The sequence below is a fragment of the Myotis yumanensis genome, unplaced genomic scaffold (genome assembly GCF_028538775.1).
Source record: "Myotis yumanensis isolate MYYU_CA2020_CCGP unplaced genomic scaffold, mMyoYum1.0.hap1 SCAF_3, whole genome shotgun sequence".
Classification (NCBI taxonomy): domain Eukaryota; kingdom Metazoa; phylum Chordata; class Mammalia; order Chiroptera; family Vespertilionidae; genus Myotis; species Myotis yumanensis.
The window spans coordinates 214,187,405-214,208,013 of record NW_027223754.1 but is presented as its reverse complement, the minus strand read 5'-3'; the positions used below and the strand labels follow the sequence as shown (position 1 = coordinate 214,208,013).

The 20,609-nt window shown below is 65.5% G+C and overlaps 1 protein-coding gene across 1 annotated transcript in view; it reads right to left on the bottom strand.

Moving 5' to 3' along the window:
- The window catches only part of TAFA5 (TAFA chemokine like family member 5), an 89,293-nt gene that overhangs the window by 7,384 nt on the left and 61,300 nt on the right, over nt 1-20,609 (bottom strand). The window contains exons 2-3 of the mRNA XM_070408034.1: nt 19,473-19,622; nt 203-330 (exon numbers count right to left, since the gene is read on the bottom strand). Coding sequence (XP_070264135.1) covers nt 203-330; nt 19,473-19,622 — 278 coding nt within the window. The remainder of the gene's footprint in view (nt 1-202; nt 331-19,472; nt 19,623-20,609) is intronic.

Below are 20,609 nucleotides of genomic sequence, written 5' to 3'. Positions count from 1 at the left end.
CTGGACTTGCAGGGGCACCAGCCTGAGCAACTGTGACGTGCCAGGCGCCCCTCCAGCGCCGGTCAGAGAACGTGCCTTCTGAGCTGCAAGGCATGTGGGCTGCAGTGCCAGGCCAGGGTGGGGGGCACCCCCCCGGGTGTGCTGCACGGCCGAGCCCACTCCCCCGCCAGGGGCCCCCCGGGAAGCCGGCGCCCCTACGCACCGTGGTGGTCTTGATGCGCCCGCCGGGCTGCGTGCAGGTCCAGCCGGAGCGGTTGATGAGCAGGTCGCAGCCTTCGCCCTCCAGGCAGGGCCGCATGTCACACCACTGCTTCGTCTTGATGATCCGCGCTGCGGGGAGAGGGAGAGCGGTCAGTCCTGCCGCCCAGACACGGCCGCGCCCCCGCACCCCACTCCGCGGGGCCTCGCGCCGGCCTCGGGGACGGAACAGCCTGGCGGTGATGCCACCAGCTGCCAGGTGGTGTTTCAGCTCCACGTTCGGTCACGCACACACGGCACTGCCCCAGCACTGAGCCCGCGGGGAAAGCAGGGATGGGGTCCGAGAGGAGCTGGGGAACCGGGTCCACGTGAGGACAGAATGGACCCGTCTTCATGCACCTGCCCCACACCCAGCGCGCCAACGGCGTGCCCGCACCCAGCGTCCTGCTGCGTCCTGCCCCTGCCTCACCACAGCGCCTGGCTACATGGTTCACACAGACACACACGTGTGTACCTGGACACACACAGAAATGCACAAGTCACGAAATGCACGTGAACAGGTACACACACATGCACCAACACATGAAACAGCACACACGTGCAAACATATACACATGTGCACACACGTGTGTGCATGTACCTGCACCCATCGCCAGGCGTGCAGCCTGGCACGCAGCGGGCAGGTGGGCGTGTTTGCAAAATGAACACAGTGGACCTCGGAGTCAGGGACCACGGGCGTACGGGGCCAGCCTGCAGAGGGCGCTGCAGGCCACGCTCACACACACGCCTTTTGTTTGCCAAGGAAGCGGGGCTCGCCCGCCCGGCCCACTTCCTGCTGGAGGCCGCGGAGGCGCAGCGCCGGCCCACGTCCCGGGGACAAAGGGCCTTTTATGCCCACACGTCACAACTTTATTCCTCTGCCCGGGCTCCAGGCAGCTCTTGGCCGGGGCAGAGCGTCCGCGAAGGGCCGGCCGTGCTGAGGGCCTGGGGCCGGGGCTGAGGCCCGGACGGCGGTCACCGCCTGTCCCTGCGTCACAGCCCCAGGGGCTCCCACGGCAGGTCGGGAGCGTGGGCCCTTCATGCCGTGTCCCCAGGCCTGTCCGAGGCCCAGGGAGAGCGGGTGAGTCCAGCCTGGGCCTGTGAGGGGGCAGTGCAGCCCAGGACTGCCCAGCCTGGCCTCCCCCAACCTCTTCACCTCACACATGCACATGTGTCCACACACACACGTCCACGCACACACGTCCACGCAGGCACATGCATCTACACCAGTGGTTCTCAACCTTCTGGCCCTTTAAATACAGTTCCTCATGTTGTGACCCAACCATAACATTATTTTCGTGGCTACTTCATCACTGTCATGTTGCTACTGTTATGAATCGTCATGTAAATATCTGATATACAGGGTGGTCTTAGGCGACCCGTGAAAGGGTTGTTCGACCGCCAAAGGGGTCTCGACCCACAGGTTGAGAACGGCTGATCTACACACACATGTGCACACACATACACACGTCCACACACCACACACATGCACACGTCCATGCGTGCACACATTCGCACGGCGTGCACACACCACACACATGCACACATTCGCACGGCGTGCACACACCACACACATGCACACATTCGCACGGCGTGCACACACAGGCACTGGCCTGTGGGCTTCCCGGGGGTCCCTAGTGAGGACCCCAGGGGCTCGGGCCCAGCCAGGGGGACCTGGCCCGTTCTGGGCTCCGCGTCCCCCTCTGTGAGGACCTGTGGGGGCTCTGGGCCCAGGGGCTCCTTCCTCGGCCCCCAACTCCCCGAACAGCCACCTCTGCCGCCCAGACACCTGTGAGCAGCGGAACTGATGACATGAGCGCCAGGAGGACAGGAGGGGGACACAGAGGGCGGGGCGACCGCAGGGGCGGAGGGGGGGGGTGGAGGAGGGCGGAGGGGGAGGCAGCGGCCACGCCCGCGGGTCTGGGGTCCTGGGACTGGGTCAGGGGACGGCCGAGGAGCGGTGGGCGCGACGGGCTGTGGGTCCTGGACACGCAGCGACTCAGGCAGGTTCTGGCCCATCAGCCGAAAGGGCGGTTTGACAAACGGTGGGGAAACGGTGGCTGGTGTGGGACGGGGTGACCTGGGCGGGAGGGAGGGAGGGGCGCAGGGACCCATCCTTAAAAGCCAGGGCAGCCCCTCCCCGTGGGCCCCGGCCACACTCCACTCGGCCACCAGGACAGACTGAGGGCGGTCGGCCAGGCCAGGTGCCCACTGGCCCCTCACCGCCCCCGGGGCCGCGGCCTCGCCCTCAGGACCCGCCGGGACACGAGGGGGACGGGCCTCGCCCTCAGGACCCGCTGGGAGACGAGGGGGACGGGCCTCGCCCTCAGGACCCGCTGGGACACGAGGGGGACGGGCCTCGCCCTGGCCGCTTTGCTGCGTCAGGATGACGAGGCCGGGCCAGCTCGGTCCTGCCAAGGCCTTTTTCTCCGGACAGTCGGGCACCTGCCCTGCGCGGGCATCAGCCTGGCCGCTCGCCAGTCTCCGCGGTGACGGGCCACGCCCTTCTCGGCAGCCAGTCCCACAGGGAACAGGCCTTGCGGGGGGGGGGGGGGGGTGGGGGGGTGGTGGAGACATGGGACCCCCAGCGCCAGGGCCTGGTGGGGCGTCCTGGGAGAACGTGCCTCACACTGCACCTTCAGCCCCCCGCCCTGTGCCCCCCGCCCTGTGCCCCCCGCCCCCCGCCCTGTGCCCCCCGCGCCCCTGTCCTGCGCCCTCTGCCCCCCGCCCTGTGCCCCCCTCCGCCCGTCCTGCGCCTCCTCCCCCACCAGCCAGGAGGACTCGCTGTGCGAGCCCGCAGGTCCCCCGTGGTGAGCCCCTGTGAGAGCGCGTGTCTGCTGCACCATCTGCCTGTGAAATGAATGCTGCCGATTTGAATTCTATGGGTTTTGCTGCTGTGTTTGTGTTTAATTTTTAAACCGGTTTCAGTTCTTCCAGTTTGTAGTCTAATGAGGAGTTTGCTTATATTCTTGCAACATGACAATAAAAAGATTGGGGTCAGTGTGGGGGCCCCTCCCTCAGACGGGGTTCACGTGGCCGAGGCGAGGACCGGGCTGCCTGCCCGCAGGGCCTGTCGGGAGGGGCTGATCAAGGGGCCTCCACGGGGGATGCAGATCCTCTGGGCAAGGCCTGCCGGTGGGCTGCACAGTGAGCAGAACTGCTGGGAGGCAGCAGGGGCTCCGAGGGCCTGTCCTCGGCCAGGAGGGCTCTTAGGAGGCCCCATGCCCGGCCACAGGGGCTCTGGTGCCCGGGAGTCACCCTGCGGGAGGCCTGGCACAGAGACCAGGGATCAGGACACAGGCGTGTGCAGGGAGCAGGGGTGTGGGGACCAGGACACAGGCGTGTGCAGGGAGCAGGGGTGTGGGGACCAGGACGCAGGCGTGTGCAGGGAGCATGTGTGTGGGGACCAGGACGCAGGCGTGTGCAGGGAGCACGGTGTGGGGACCAGGACACAGGCGTGTGCAGGGAGCAGGGATGTGAGGACATGGACATGGGCGTGTGCAGGGAGCAGGGGTGTGAGGACGTGGACGCAGGCGTGTGCAGGGAGCAGGGGTGTGGGTACCAGGACACAGGCGTGTGCAGGGAGCACGGTGTGGGGACCAGGACACAGGCGTGTGCAGGGAGCAGGGGTGTGAGGACATGGACATGGGCGTGTGCAGGGAGCAGGGGTGTGGGGACCAGGACGCAGGCGTGTGCAGGGAGCAGGGGTGTGGGGACCAGGACACTGGCGTGTGCAGGGAGCAGGGGTTTGGGGACCAGGACACAGGCGTGTGCAGGGAGCAGGGGTGTGGGGACGTGGACGCAGGCGTGTGCAGGGAGCAGGGGTGTGGGGACGTGGACGCAGGCGTGTGCAGGGAGCAGGGGTGTGGGGATGTGGACGCAGGCGTGTGCAGGGAGCAGGGGTGTGGGGACCAGGACTCAGGCGTGTGCAGGGAGCACGGTGTGGGGACGTGGACACAGGCGTGTGCAGGGAGCACGGATGTGGGGACGTGGACACAGGCGTGTGCAGGGAGCACGGATGTGGGGACGTGGACACAGGCGTGTGCAGGGAGCAGGGGTGTGGGGACCAGGACACAGGCGTGTGCAGGGAGCACGGGTTGGTGCTCCCACTGTCCCTTGATCCTCCCGACTCCCTCAGCCCCCAAATCGAAGGGCCTGGACCTCGGGTGACCTTGCTGGGTTCTGGAGCCGGTGGCCGGCTTCCAGGGACAGCCATGCGGCCGCGTGCTGCTGACTTGTCTGGACAGATGGACGGTCCCAGCGGCGCGGATGGCGGGCGCTCGGGGACCAGCTGCACGCCCGTGCCCAGGCCTCGCTGCTCACAGACTGCGGGGCTCCCTGCAGAATAAGCTGTTTCTTCGTTTCCATTAACACAGGAATCTGCTTGCTTTACTCAACAACTTGGAAAAGTGAGTCATCCAGATCCGAGTGGCGGGGCTGCGGCGGACGCTGGGGCGGCCGGCACAGCCAGGACCGGGCCTCCACGGCGGGCGGCCCAGCAGGACCGGCCCCAACCTCCTGGATCTCGCTGTGACGGGTTGGGGGGAGGAGGGGGCGGTCAGGCGACGCATGAAAAAGGGGCAGTCGGCACTTAATACGCACGGCTACATACCGGTTATACACCTATGCACGTCCCACACAGCTACACACACACACACACCCCACACATGCTCACACACACACGCACACACACGCACATCCCACACACTCTCACACACGCGCTCACACACGCGCACACACACTCACACACACGCTCACACACACACGCTCACACACTCACACGCTCACACGCTCACACACATGCACACACGCTCACACTCACCCACATGCACACATGCTCACACTCACACACACACACACGCTCACACACACGCACACACACACGCGCGCACACACACGCGCACACACGCTCACACACACTCACACACACTCACGCTCACACACACGCTGACCCACAGAGTCGCAGCGGGTGGGACACGCCCAGGGTTCCGGAAGAATCTACCGCGTGAGGGTTGAGGCAGGACCCCTGCAGACGCCTCGTGAGGTTCAGGAGGCCCTGGCCCCCCACCTTTTTGCTCCAGAAGCTCAGGTACCAGCTCAGGCAGAGGCGGTGGGGCCAGGAGGTCAGAGGGCACCTGGTGGCCCCAGAGCCGTCCTGAGGCGCCGCCCCTCCCAGGGCCCTGGGGACCCGGAGGAATCAGAGGAGCGCGCCCTGGAGGACGGGACCAGGACGGTGTGAGGACAGGTGCCCGACGCTGGGGCCCTGGGGGTGCAGGGGGCTCTGTCCACCTGCCCCGCCTGCAGGGTTGGCTGTCCCGGGTTCAGGAAAACGCAAACAAACCCAGGACACGCCCCCCCCTCCCCCAAGACCTTCTGAGCTCCAGAGTCACACAGGAAACGTCCATGCTTGGACCCACCGGTGAGGGTGCCCATGGGACGTGGAGCAGGGCCGTCGGCCGGGGGTGCTGCCACCTTGGAGGCAGCCCGAGGGTCCGAGGGTCCCGGGGCTCCAGGCCTCGGCCGCTCCTCCCCCCAGACCCCGAGAGCAGGAGGAAGGGGGGCCTGTCTGCCCCGCACGCCGAGCCCTTTCATCATTTTGGAAAAGAAAAATCTGCAAAACCCAGATTACGCCTTCAAATGAGGCTGAATCTTCTTCCTACAACTTCTCGGCAGCATAATTGAGTGAGAACAGTCCCGATAATTATTTTCCCTTTAAATAGTTACAGGAGAGCGGATTAATGTCCAGACGGCCCTCTGATGAGGGTGATTCATTAGCGCGGGAACCGTCCCGGCTCGCGGGTCGGGGAGGCCGGGTGGGCGCTCATCAGAGGGCAGCGCGCAGCGAGGGGCTCGGCGCGCAATCAGCTGAGACAGAGGGAAGGAAAACAGGCTCCGCGCTAACTGCCTCCTCCCTTCGTTAGGGCGAAGACACGCCGGAGCGGGAGAGACCACTCCAATCATTTGTCTGGGGCCAATTTCCACAAATTGACAGAAGCTGCTTAAGCGGGAGAAGAGCGAGGCGGCCGCTGTGTCCTGTCCGCGTGGGGAGGGGAGGGTCCCCTCCTCTGGGGCCCCCGGGCTCCGTGCGGGGGTGTCGGGGGGCACTCAGCCCTGTGGGGGCCCCAGGAAGGCCACGACTCTGTGGGGAGGACAGACACCCCCTCCTCCCCTCAGACAGGGACACCCCTTCCCTGAGAGTCCGCCCCTGGAGGAAGTCCCCTCCCGGTGCCGTGGCCACAGGGGCTGTGCTGGGGGTCAGTCTCTGGGGTCGTGAGGGGTGACCCTCTAGGCCAGTGGTCGGCAAACTCATTAGTCAACAGAGCCAAATACCAACAGGACAACCATTGAAATTTCTTTTGAGAACCAAGTTTTTTAAACTTAAACTATATAGGTAGGTACATTGTTATTAACTTAATTAGGGGACTCCTAAGGCTTAGGAAGAGCCACACTCAAGGGGCCAAAGAGCCGCATGTGGTTGGCGAGCCGCAGTTTGCCGACCACTGGCCTAGGGAGAGGGGTCCTGCCAGCAGGTGCCTGGAACCGGTCCCTCCGTCACCAGCCTCCAACCAGGCGCTCGGGGCAGCTCAGGGCTCTGCCTGCCCGTCCGAGGCCCCTGCCCAGGTGAGCCGCGTCCACTCCCAGACCCGGCCTGCAGCCTGTCCCTCCTCCAGGCCACGCTCAGGGACAGGGCAGGGGGCCTCCTGCAGCCTTTCTCCAGAGGAGGGGCTCTGTGGGGCGCCCTCGTATTTCCGGGTGGGGGCGGGGTGGGGGCGGGGCCTTGGGGGACAGGGACGCAGCTCTGGGCCAGGAGGTGACCAGGGCTTCGGGGTCTGCAGCCCAGTCGGGGCACGAGGATGGCCACTCGCTCGCACCCCACAATCCCCTCGTCGGGGAGGGCCTTCCCAACATCAGGCTCTTGGATGGAAACTCTTGGAGCTTCGGGAAGCTGGGGCCCCGAGCCAGGTCTGGATGGTCAGCCACAGGGAGCACCGCCAGGAAGCCCCTCCTCCCCGGGCCCCGCCCCTCCTCCCCGGGCCCCGTCCCTCCCGGGCTATGGTCCATGCTATGGTCCTGCCACCACCTTGCAGCAGGTCACTGCGGGCGGGCGGTGATGCACTAATTGCATTAATATGGATCAGCCCAACATCGATGCCGAACAGGAGTGCCGTTTGCAGACTGTGATTGGGTCAATAAAGCTCCCCACCCCCCTCAGTAGGGACGGGTGTCGCATTCCGAGGACGGACGCCTTGGGAAGGTCACCCCCAAGCTTCCTCCAGAAGCAGGGGGAGCCGGCCCAGGTCCTGGAGCCCTGCCTGACCCACCGGCCAGCTCTGGGGGCGCGAGGCGGGCAGAGCAGGCGCTTGTGCTGCCCTGGGGCGTCCTCCCCGGGTGGGGGGGGGGACGGATGCCACGCACGCCCTGGTGCCACTGCACTGCTGTCCTGGGTACAGCAGCCGGGGACGCGGCAGCAGAGAAGGCCGGGGCCCCACAGTGCGCTGAGCGGGTCCCAAGCCGCCCCAGAGGCTCTGGACACAAAGGCCGCCCGCAGGGGGCAGGGCCAGCCCTGCCACGCCCACCGCGCCCTGCAGAGCACCTGCTACAAGTAGCTCCCGGTCACGCCAGAAACACGAGTGTAAACCAGGGTTCTCAACCTTGGCTGCACATTAGAATCACCTGGGAATCTTTTTAAAATCCTGATTTCTGGGCCTCGTTCCGGAGGACATGTTCCTCAGAGAACAGAGCGTCGGCCTGCAGACCGAAGGGTCCCGGGTTCGATTCCAGCCCAGGGCACGTACCTTGGCTGCTGGCTGCTCCCAGCCCAGGCCCTGGTCGGGGCACGTGCAGGAGGCAACCAATCGATGTGTTTCTCTCACATCGAATTTCTCTCTCTGTCTCTCCCTCTCTCTTCCACTCTCCCTAAAAATCAGTGGGAAAATATCCTCCGGTGAGGATTAACAAAAAAAAATAAAAATAAATTAATTTATTAAAAATGACAATAAATAAACAAACTGCCCAGGGCTGGCCGGCAGGCATGCGGGGCTGGGGCACACCCGCGGGACTCAGGCTCCAAGGGTCATCACTGGAGCCTGAACTCAGTCCTCACTCGGCCCTGCACACAGACCAGGACGCTGGAGCGGACGGACGGACGGACGGATGGACGGCAGTGCCTTCCTCAGGGGCATGATGGGCCCGCTTCCCCACCTGCCACCTGGCCAGGAGGGCTCCCCGGCTGCCGTCCTGCCACAGAGCCGGGCGCGGGGCCTCCGACCTTGGACATAGCCTGCTGCCCGCGCCTGGGCACCCAGCTACCCACCTGCTCCCTAACCCAGTTCTCCGGTTTGGAAAGAGGCAGAAACGGCGGGGAGGGGGGTGGTGAGGGGGAGGGAGGGAGGGGGAGGGGGGCCCTGCCGAGAGGCGCAAAGGGAAGCAGGCGGCAGAGGAAGCGGCAGACACCGGTCAGCGCACTTCAAAGACGCTCTGGGTCGCAGGGACGCGGCTGATGTAAGAACAGCGCCAAAGGCTTCCAGGGGCGGAAGCCGGAGCCGTCGGAAGTTCAGAGGAGGCTGCGGAGAAGGACACGCGGGGAGAGGGACTCGCTGAGACCCCGTCCGAGACCCAAGCGACGACACCTCTGGACAGGGCGCCATCGGCCTTGGGGGCTGGCTCTGCCCCAAGCTCGGCCCGGAGCGCCCGTGCCACCAGCTCCCGGCCTTTGAGACAGTCCCACACCCCCGCGAGCCTGGGCATCGAGGCTCCATCCCCCGCCGAGAAAACTCGTCTAACAGGCGCTCAGGGCACGGCACCGGCGCCCGGGGAAGGAACCAGGGGGAGCGCACGCGGGAAGTTCGAGAGCCAGCAAGGTACTGAGCGTTCTGTCCCCATCGCCCAGGGAGCACCCACACCGCTGGATGCAGCCCCTCATGGCTCTGAACCCCACGTTCAAAGGCAAGTTGGGGAGGGCTCCTGGGGGGATGGGAGGCGGGACCCTCGGAGGTCATGGCCCAGGGGCTGGCCGGGGGCTGTGATGCTCCGCGGGAAGCCCTGCCTTCACGGCTGGAGAAGGGGCCGGAGCTGTGGCTCTACACCCAGCCGAGAGCCGACGGCACCCGCCTCCAGGCAGCGGTCCCCACCTCTCAGACCTCGCGGACCCCAGGGCTGCTCCACGGGAACGCGCGGCCACTCCCAGAACGTCTGCAGCCTCCCGGTGTCCTGTTTATTGTTTTCTGATCTTTCCGGGGAAAATACTTTCAAGAAAGCGAACAGCACTTTTCTTTGGGAGAGAAAACAGGTTTCCGTTCTCTCCGTCACACTTGGTTCCCTCTGCCGTCCCGAAGCCCAGCCGCACGCACTTCGTAGCTAACGCTGGTTTTAAAGGCACGTGTGAAAGGGCGAGTCGTGTCTCCTGCCAACAGGGAAAGCAGGGCAGTTTCCCACCAGCCCCCTCCCCCGTGTCCTCGGGGAAGGCCCAAGGCCCAGGGCGGAAACAAAGGAAAGGTGGGGATGTCCGCGGACCCGGCCCAGCAGAGGGACGTCCACGGTGGAGGTGCCCACGTTCGCTGGGACGGGTGAATACCACGTGGTAACACCTGCCACTTACTGACATCGTCTCTGGTCCTCGAAGCGGGTGCTGCGCCCACTTTACAGATGAGAAAACGGAGGCTCGGGGAAGTTAAGGGGTTGCTTCTGGCGGCACCAGAATGCGGCCCAGAGGCCTCACTGCTCCTGGTTCCGTCCGGCTGCGTGCCAACGGAGAAGGCAGGATAAACACTGACCCCCCTCGAGAGTGGAGGCCACCCCGGGCGACAGGGGACCCCACCCAGCTGCCCATCCCTGTGCTTCGCAATGGAGCACCCGGAGGTCAGACACACGCCAGGTTGGGGGCGGGGGGACCTGAGAATGCAGCTGTTGTCGGGGTCCCTGGCAGAGAGAGCGGGCGCCCCGCCGTGCAGGTTGGAGGGCCCTCTGGACTCAGCCCAGGGCCCCTCTGTGATGTTGGGGGTTTTCTCTGCTCCTCCTGCCACCACGGAGGGCCCGTCCGCCCAGCTCTGTGCCCGGGAACCTCAGAGGCGATTCAGGAAGTGCATCTGAAGGGCCGACCCAGCCCCCGGAGGGACCGGGCGGAGCACAATGATGCTCCCGAGTTTCCTGATAAACACCGCGGGCGCGGGCGGCGTCTCGGGCCCTAATTCACGGGGAACGAGCAATGAGGGTTGACGTAAGAGGATGAGGATGTTCATTCACACAGAGACGTCAGCGCCGCGGTCCCAGCCTGGGAAGCGGTGTCCCGCCGTCTATCACTCGGGTTACAGCCACCAGGGGCCCGTAAAGCCGCTGCGGAGACACTGCTCATCACGGCTCCGTGCCGCCCGGAGCCCTCCGCCCGCGGGAGGCGCTGCTCAGCCCGGCAAATGCCTGGACCCGAGCCTCCGCCTCCGACGGCGGCAGAGGTGCAGGTCCTTACAGCAGCTCCGACATGGACTCTGCTGCCGGGCGCCTGACTGTGGGTTCGCCGCCCCAGCTGCCCTCCAACGGCCCCTCCCTCCTTGGGCCCTGGGACCTTGTCCAAGGGGTCAAGTGGGGGCGTGGCGCTGACCTCGGCCAGCGCTCCCCTGGGTCCAAGCTGCCAGCCAGCCACGGGCTCGGCCACTAAACAGTGACCGGAGCGAACACGGGCGCATCGGCTGAGGGCCCACCAGGCGGGGCCTCGGGGGCTTCCTCCAGCCGGACCCCCCATCACAGAGGCTCCAATCCCAACGGCCTCTTCAGGGGAAAAACGCCCTCCATCGAGGACTGTAACAAGGACTGCGACTGTTTAACTTAAAAACCACCACGAAGGACGCCGACCCGGAGAGTCCACAGCGCTCAGCAGCCGGCTCCGGGAGACGGGCAGCGGGCACCTGCCCCTCCAGCCCCTCAGGGCCCAGAGCGGCCGCTCCCAGAGGATTTAAACGCTTAACCCGGGCAGAGCCCTCGCCTCCCGCTCCTCACCGCTGCGTCCGTGTTTCTGTGATTCACACGGGTGAGGCGGCTGGCCAGGTGCTGCGCCCACTTTACAGATAAGAAAACCGAGGCTCCGGGAAGTTAAGGAGCTGCTTCTGGTGATACCAGAAAGTGGCCCCGAAGGCCTCGCTGGTCCCGGTCCAGTGGAGGACGTGGAGGACGCGGCTGAAGACCTGAGGTCTGTGTCCCAGGCCCGACTCACTGAACGGAAAGGCAGCTCAGGTCCCCGGCTCTGGGTGCTTGGCTCACCTCTGTGCAGAGGCTGGAGGGAAGGGTGGGCCCAGGGCCGACGTTCCAGCCGCCACAGAGTGGGGGTGCCCTATCCCAGGCCATTTCACTGTCCACCGGGAAGGCCGCCAGGCCAGGGGCCCGGGAGCCAGGCCTGGGCTGGGCCCGGGGTGGGGCCTCCGTCGCTTCCTCAGGGAGTCGCAGCCTGAGATGCTGGTGAAGGTGGACAGGAAGCAGGAAGAGAGACCCTGCTGTTCTCGGCGTCGGGGAGGGTCCAGCCGCACAGTCACCCGTGCGCGGCCCGGCCGGCTTCCCGCTGCCTTGGCGGCGGAGACGATGAGCCATGAGGTGTGGCAGGACCCGGGAGGAGGCCAGCGTTCCCACCCTGCCTCGAACGGCCTTCTAGAACTTTACACCAAGTCGCGGTGGGTGAATAGGCCAGGACCTTACAGTAAACGAAGCTGGGCCTGCCAGGCACCGCGTGGGGAGGAGAGACCGCCCGGCCCACCTCGGACCCGGACACAGCGGCCAGAGCGGGTGGCGGCCCTGACGAGGCCGGGCCTGCGCACGGAGGGCGTCCCCACGACCCGGGCGAAACCCTGTTTCCTGAACAGAACGCAAACCACAAAACGTAAAAGGAGAGATGGATGCGTTCACGCGGCCCCAACGGCGGATTCCGCCCATCAGGTCAGCCCACCGGCCCATGGAAAGGCCAGGCTGGGCGGGGACACAGCAGCACAGAGGGACCAGCACGGGTCGGAGGCGCCATCGGAAGACCCTGCGAGCCATTTAGAAAGACAAGCAGCCCAGGGAACACGGGCGGGGGCTGGGCAGGCGCGGCCGGGCGCCCTCCTGCCGGCCAGGGCCTGTGAGAGCGCGTCCGGCGACATCACCCCACGGAGAAGTGCAGCCCAGGCTGCAGGAAACAAGGCCTGTACACGGGAGGGTGGCCGAGCCAGAAGGTCTGAGAATAACAAGCGTTGGCAGGGAACGCCGCCTCGGCGGCTCCGGCTCCGGGTCAGGGCGGCTCAGGTCCTTCCCACGGTCCTGGCACCTGAGCAGAGACCCTCATCCTGTCACAGCGGCTCCGTTCGCTGCCTGACCTCTCCCGACGCTCACTCTTGCTGCCCGGAACCTACTGTCCAGAGAGCAGTAGATGGATCTTTCTAGAAGGCACCCCCACGCTCCCAGCAGGTGGGAACCCGTCCCTGGCGTGGGAGTCCGTCCTCCCACCTGCTGAGCCACAAAGAGGCAGGAAGGAGGCCACACCCTGTGTACCCTGAAGCCCAGTGCACCCCAAAGCCCAGTGCACCCCGGAGCCCAGTGCACCCTGAAGCCCAGTGCACCCCGAAGCCCAGTGCACCCCAAAGCCCAGTGCACCCCGGAGCCCAGTGCACCCTGAAGCCCAGTGCACCCCAAAGCCCAGTGCACCCCAAAGCCCAGTGCACCCCAAAGCCCAGTGCACCCCGGAGCCCGTGCACCCTGGAACCCGTGCACCCTGAAACCAGGCAGAGCATCCTCTGTCCCAGAGCCGACAGGCGGGGGCGGCAGGCGCCCCATCACCCATCCCCGTGATCAAAGCTTTTGCTAAGATCAAAATCACACTGTTTCCTGCAGGTTCCCCGGCTGCGCTGTTTGTCACGCGACTTAATGCAGTTTGAAATCTCGAGTCACATCAAAGAGCAGGAGGTTTGTGCTCATCAAAGGGCAGCCTGCTCGGGGGGCGTGGACGCCGCTGGCTCCCAGGTGCGGGGCCCAGGCCCAGGGCCCGCACCGCACCAACGCCTCCCCCCCAGGGCCTCTGAGTCTGTCTTTGTCACCGGGAGCCGAGCCGACCCCCGGAGGAGGGGCTGAGCGGCAGGGAGGGGGCCCCGTGTCCGGCGCCCGGGTCCATCTCTGGGACATGGCCCAGAAGCTGCCGGGAGGGCAGGTTGGGCTGCCCGGCTCTTCTCCCTCCACAAGGTCACCCCGGGGACGCTGGGCAGGGCTCCTGTGCTGGACCAGGGCCCCCAGGGGACCGAGGCCGAGGCGGGGCTGGCCAATCGCAGCCGCGGGCCCCTCATGCTGGGCGCATCAGCTCCCGCGCCCTGGGGAGAACTTCCTCCGAGGTTTCCACACACTCCTTCCCCGACCAGCTGATTAGCCCGAGAGCTGATTAAAATGTCTAAGAGGAGGCGGCGACCCTCAGCACAGCGCACTGGACACTCCACATGATTGTCGAGGGCCTGCGGACATCGCCCCGATCAGGGGCCGCGGTGGCCCTGCTCCCCCATCCCCCACCGCGCCCCACCCCCCGCCCCCTCCCCACGGGGACACAGGCTCCGGCTGCTCCGCATGGAGTCACCAGGTGTCAGGACTGAGGGACAGATGGCCCCGGGCACCTATCACAGCCCTGGCAGCGGGCTGTGCCCTGGAGACACAGGCAGGAGGCTGTCCTGTCCTGGGGGGCCCTGGCTGGCTGGGGAGGGACGGGGGTCGGGGTTGGAGGGAGGAGATGAGCCGAGCGGCCCTGGGGAAGGGCTCTCCACCTCCGCCCCCTCTGCCCCAGCCCCGTTTCACAGCGTGGCTCCGGGTTCGCATCCGACGCCTCTTTTGTTCGCTTCAGTCTCGAGTGTGTTATTCTCTTCGAGGCCATTGTAAACGGAGTCGCTTCCTGACGATCAGGTGCCGGGCGGCAGGGGAACGCCATCGATCCCGCGTATCGATCCCGTGTCCGGCAGCCTTGCTGGGCGCCGGTGTTAGTTCTGTGTGTGCGTGTGTGCGTCCCTGCAGACGCTGCCCGTGAAGGTCAGGCCGGCCCTGGGCCTGCCGGCTCCTCCTCTCCCACCCGGTGGCTCCTGTTTACCTTTCCTGCCGGCGCTCGACCCCCCACCCCCCGGACCCCGCTGACCGGCAGGGGCGCCGGCCGAGGTGCTGCCTGGTTCCCACCTCGGCGGGCGCGGAAGCCACGGCCTCCCCCACGGACACGACAGGTGCGACGTCACCGTCCGTGGCTGCGCGAGCCCCTCGCAGGCCAAGTCCGCCCCCTCCCCCCGTTTTCTGGGCGTCTTTACCAGGAAGGAGTGTTGGACTCTGGATCGCTCACCCTGCAGCTGCTGAGAGGACGCCGTGAACGCGCCGTGATGGGTCCAACATGGGACCCGCTGGCTTTCCTGTGTCGCTCCAACCTTTCGGAGCCCGATTGGACCCGCTGGAGTGGCGTTGAGGATTGTCCGTTACAGTCACGAGATTTGTACTTTTATTGTGAGATCGTTGCCTGATACTTCGGGCATCGGGGCAACACTAGCCTCACAGGGTGAGCGAGGACGTGTTTCCTCTCCCGTAATTTATTTATTTTTTTAAGAATTTGAGAAGAATTGGTGTTAATGCTTCTTTTTATAATATAGGTTTTTACTGGTTTCAGAGAAGAAGGGAGAGAGAGATGGAAACATCAAAGATGAGAGAATCACTGATCGGCTGGCTGCCTCCTGCACCCCCCACCCTGGGGATCGAGCCCACAACCCGGGCACGTGCCCCGACCGGGAATCGAACCAGCAACCTCTTGGTTCCTAGGTCGACGCTCAACCACTGAGCCACACCGGCCAGGCTAATGCCTCTTTAAATGTGGTCGGCTTCGCGGATGAAGCCATCGGTGCTGGGCTTCTCTCGCTGCGAAGTCACTATGTTACTGACGCACCGTCTCCACCGGCCACAGTGCTATTCAGACTTTCCGTTTCTTCTGGAGTCAGTGTGTGTGTTTCTGGGGACGCGTCCAGCTCACCGGAGTTTCTCACCTGCGGGCCCACGGCGGCGGTGAGCCCGTTAGCCTGTGTTCCCGCAGAGCAGGGCGCAGGACTAAACAGGGGCCTCCTCTCCGCCCGGTTCCGTGACTCGATCTCTCCCGCCCTCGCCCTCGCCGTCAGTCTGGCTGAAAGTCTGCTCATTCTGCCCGTCTTTCGAAGAACCGGCGTTTGGCTTCCTGGGTTTCCGATGCCCCGTTTCGTGCGTTTCCGTGCTGAACTTTATTATGTTCTCCCTCCTCCCGGGCCTGGCTGCAGCTGTTCTTCTCTCGCAGTGCCTCACGGCAGCGCCTTGGTTTCCACGTTATTTTGTTTGCGGGCAAGTTTAGACAACCTCGTTCTTCGTAGTGACCGCATTTAACAATCAGGTCGCTGCGTTGCGTTTCTGAACATTTAACCACAATTCTCGCAAGCGACCGCGAGCCGGGTGCAGCGCCGGGGGGGGGGGGGTCTATCGGACCCGGGGAGCAGGCGACACAGGGTTTGGGAAGCCACACGGGGATGGGCCTCCTCACAGTCCTGCCGCCGCCGCCCACAGCGCACGGATCTCAGCGGACCGGCCAGAGGCCACACAGCTGCATCTGGAACACACACACACACACACATCTAAACACACATACACACACATCTGGAACACACACACACATCTAAACATACACACACACGTCTAAACACACACACTCACACACACGTCTGGAACACACACACATCTGGAACACACACAGATGTCTAAACATACACACACGCATCTGGAACACACACACACACACGTCTAAACACACACACACACACACTCACACACACGTCTGGAACACACACACTCACACACACACGTCTGGAACACACACACATCTGGAACACACACAGATGTCTAAACATACACACACGCATCTGGAACACACACACACACACGTCTAAACACACACACACACACACACACACACACACGCTCTTCTAAGTGCTGACGTGCACCAACGCTTTTCCCGCAGACTCGAGGCGCGTGCTGCCTGCCCAGGCCTTTCCCCTCCGAGGGGTTCGGGGTCTTGTCGCTGCTGGGTTGGGGGAGCCTGAGGACCAGGAACCGGCCCCCCAGGCCTGGGAGTGGGGCGGTCCATCCATGGCCCAGGTGTGTGGCCTCCTCTCCCGGCAGCTGAGCCAGGACCAGCCAGCGGGGGAGGGACTGTGCTCAGAGGCCCCGGGGGCACCCGCAGGTGAGAGGCAAGGCCGGCCTCCCCGGGCTCTCCTTACTTCAGGGGCCAGCCCCCCACCACTCCTGCACCCACGTGTGGGCACCGCGTCTGAATCCGTGCACAAGGGAGTTAGCGAGTGAGCAGCGAGCGATCGCCACACGGATAAGCCAGGCACGGGGGCAGCTGGGCCGTCTTCACGCTCACACGCCCCTGAACACGGCGGGGCCAGCTCGAACCCCCAACGCACCCCTGCGCCCCGAGGTCCCGCCCAGCCCGACGCGGCCACGTCCTCCCTGTCGCAGACGGGATCCGCACGCGAGGGAACTTATTATGCACACCGAGCAAGAACACGGGAGAGCAGAAATTAAATTAGGTGGCAGCCAGAAAATGCCCACGGAGCAGAAACCGCAGGCTCACTAATTTGTGTGGCCTCCCTGGGAAACGGGCGGGCTGTAATTTGGGGCTCTGGGGCCCGCGCCTGAAGCGCCGGCAGGCTCCGGGGAGAGAGGGGTGAGGCCGTGTTTGCGGACGAAGAGCAGACCCGATTCAATTAGTAATCCACCGTGACCCCCACCTTCCCCGCGGATTGTGGGAGCTAATGAGGCCGGGAAGGGAAGGCAGCGGCTCGGGGCCTGTGCTTGCTCCCCCCCGCCACCCCCAGCCCAGGAAGAACCAGTCAGCTCAGAGACGCACACTCGCGGTCACGTGTGAGGCCGATGCAACGCCAGGAGCCGGAGATGCGGGCGGAATGGGCGAGAGTTCAGTTCACTGGGCGCTGAGGTGGCCCCGCCCTGGGCCCGAATGAGGCCGGATGGATCTGGAGTCCAGAGGGTGGCTGCGGGGTAGCTGCCCGCGGGCTGTGAAATCCACACCTTGTATGGGGTGCTGGTCAATAGGAGTGGCCGGAGGGTTTTCATTTTTTTACTTATTTTAAAAATATTTTTATTGATGTCAGAGAGGAAGAGAGAGGGAGAGAGAGATAGAAACATCAACAATGAGAGAGAATCACGGATCGGCTGCCTCCCGCACGCCCCACACTGGGGATGGAGCCCACACCCGGGCCTGTGCCCTGACCGGGAATCAAACTGTGACCTCCTGGTTCATAGGTCGACGCTCAGCCCCGGAGCCACGCCGGCCGGACGGGAGGATTTTCATAAGGGACAGACGGCCTTTCCTTAAAAGAAAAACCGGCCCCACGGGCCGCACCGTTTCGGGGGGAGGCGGACTCGGGAGGTGAGCACACGGCCAGGAGACGGATTCCCAACCGTCACACTGTTCACCTGAGATGCGCTCAGTGTCCGTGACAACGTCACCGAAACAGGTTCCAAAAAGGAAAGCAGAACCAGCGGCCGGGACGTGACCCAGATCCTGAGAACAACCCCCCGGCCCCCCTCCCCCGGCCACGGCAAGGTCAGCCCCTGTCCACAGCCTCCGAGGGACCCCCACGTCCCCGAAGAGCCTTCAAGGCTGGCAGCACTGGGCGGGGGGGGGGGGGGGGGCATGGGGAAGCAAAGGTGGGGCCTGGGGGGTCCTCGAGAGCCCCCTGGCCCCCAGACTCCTCCTGGCCGTCCTGGCTCTGTGGGCGCGGCCCCCACTGGGCTGGACCTGCAGCCGCCACTCTGCCTGGAGAGCACAGGGCGCCAGGACGGGTGGCAGCATCGGGGCCGGCTCCTTGCAGCCAAGAGCCCTGGGCCTGCCCAGCTCCTCCCCTTCCTGCTGGAGGCCAGGAGTCAGAGTCCCAGCCACGGACTTCAGGCCAGCTCACGGCCCAGCACGTCCCTGGACAGTCCTGGGACTCTCTCATCGGTGACATCGGCAAGAGTCCCTGAGCCAATAGGCCTCCATTCCCAACGTGGCCTCAAGGCCCTGCTGACCCCCTCCTGGGGCCGGCTCACCCCACCCGGGCCGTGAGCTAGCCTTCCCCACGGTGACAGCACATCACTCCCCACACGCGGCTCCCCCCCCACACACACACCTGCTGGTGCTTTTCCCACTGGGTGTGCACCCAGCCCCGCATGCAGCACCCAGGAACCGAGGCGCCCGCACCCGGCACGGCCTCCGCCACAGCAGACGGACCCCCGTCGACGCCCTGACAGCTGCTGCAGGCACCTCCCGTCCTCCTTGGAAGCCCATTTGTGACTCCGTTTCCACGGACACCCTGAGGCCCCGCCTCACGAGGGCAGCGTGAGCGTTCACGCAGCAAGGAGGGTAATTAGCCTGCGCCTCTCGCTGTGAGGACGGGAAGGGCCGCGCCTTCTCCCGCGGAGGCCCTTCCACACTTTGTGAGAAGCACCTGGCGGTGACACCCCAGGACGGTCACCTCCTCTGGGTCACACGGCCGCTCCGCTCCAACCGCAGGACCAGGTGAGCTACCCTCAAGGGTACATTCCTGCACCCCCTCCTCCCTGCTGTTCGCACAAGACAAACCCCGGTATCTGCTCAGCTGCAACAAACCCTCCTCCGGTGCTTGTGGCGTCGCAGCAGCCACCTGCCCGTGTGGACTGGCCACGCACCGACCCTTCGCTCTCCTGAAGGGGAGAATAAACCTCCCCTCCGTCTCCTCTTAGCTGTGAATTCTCTCGCAGCCCGCGCCACCGGAAGCCCTCACCTCACCCACCAGGCAGCTCGGCCAGCGCAGGAGGTGGCCTGCAGCCACTGCACCAGCTCGGCAGCCCATCCTCAGGGCCCCTGGGGGTGCCCACGCCTGCCGACCCCACGGGGAGGGGCCCGTGTGCAGGACACTCGGGCACCGCAGCGCCTCCTGCAGACGGCACGGCCTCCGCTCCCCCTGCTCGCGGCAGCACCGAGGCACACCGGCCGGCAGGCTAGTCAATCCGGGGAGCCTGCTGGGACCCGGCTCCCGGCCCCTCCGCCGCACCCACCCACATGCACCAGCCAACGCCGCCCTCAGGGACAGTCGTGCCAGGCGACACCGTCAGCCTCAGGCCTGACCCGGAGAGCATCTGGGGGCGTGGCTGCGTCAGGTGGACGCCCGCCATGCAGCCTCCGTGGCCTTCTCGGGCCCGTGGGCTCTTACCGTCCACGCAGGCGGGCCGCGCTCTCGTGGTGCCCGCGATCTGCCCCTTCCTGCAGGCGCAGCGAGCCGTCTGCCGGGCGATCGTCCTCCGAGGCTGGCTGCTGTCCCGGTCCAGGGTCACAATCTCACAGGTGCCGGCGGCCAGCTGACCTGCAAGAGAGCACAGACGGGGGCTGAGTGGCCCGGCCCTGGAGACAAGCCGCCACCCCGCCCTGGTCCTGCGGCCGGATGCCCGCCCAGCGGAGGCCTGGGGCTCCTCCCCCAGCTGGGCTGGTGCGGCCCGTCCCTCCCCCGATGTGCGCCCAGCCCCCTCTGTGATCCCGGGGCGGCCCCGCAGCCCTGGCCTTCACACGCACGACCGCCCTCACTGCCTGGCTCTGCCAGTCCCTCAGCCAACAGGAAGCACCTACTGTGTGCCGGGAGCACTGTGGGAGCAAAGCAGAGGCACTGCGCCCCGGGGTCACCCCCCAGCTGGGGTCCGCCCACTGGTCACATGGGGACACAGGAAGTGGGGCTGCCAGTGTGGCTCAGCACAGGCAAGGAGGCGGAGGTGACGGCAGGAGGAGAGGCGGGCGCAGGTGGAGGAGGCAGCCCTGGTGCTGGCCGCAGCCTCTCCTCAGCCCCTTCCTCATCCACACGACCGCATCAGCTCAAGCCCCCTCCTCCAGGTAGCCCTCCGTCCTCCAGGTGGCTCACCGCACAGGACTGCCCCCCACATTTTGTCATTGTATCACCCCCAGTCCCGCCCAGGGCCCGGTCCAGGGCAGGATGAGGTGGGCGGTGGCGGGGGGGTGGGGAGAATCTGGGTGCAGCCCAGGAGGCACGGGCTTCTGCAGTGGCCCCCACACACCTGGCCTGCTTGGGGAGCTGTGTGAGCGGGCAGCACAGGTCAGCGTGGGCACCTCCTCCCGACAGCTCCCCGTCCCGCAGCCACACCCAGCGCCGCCCTGGAGGCGTGGGCTGCAGATCCTGACTCACACCAGCTAATTACGCACAATTACACGCTGTGCTAAGAACAGGCAGAGATACACAGAGAGACATAAATAAACAAGCGGATGAACACGCGGCCGGGGGAGGGCCGGAGGCGGCCGCTCTCGGGACGGCGATCGGGGCTCACAGGCCGTCGGGAGCTCGGGG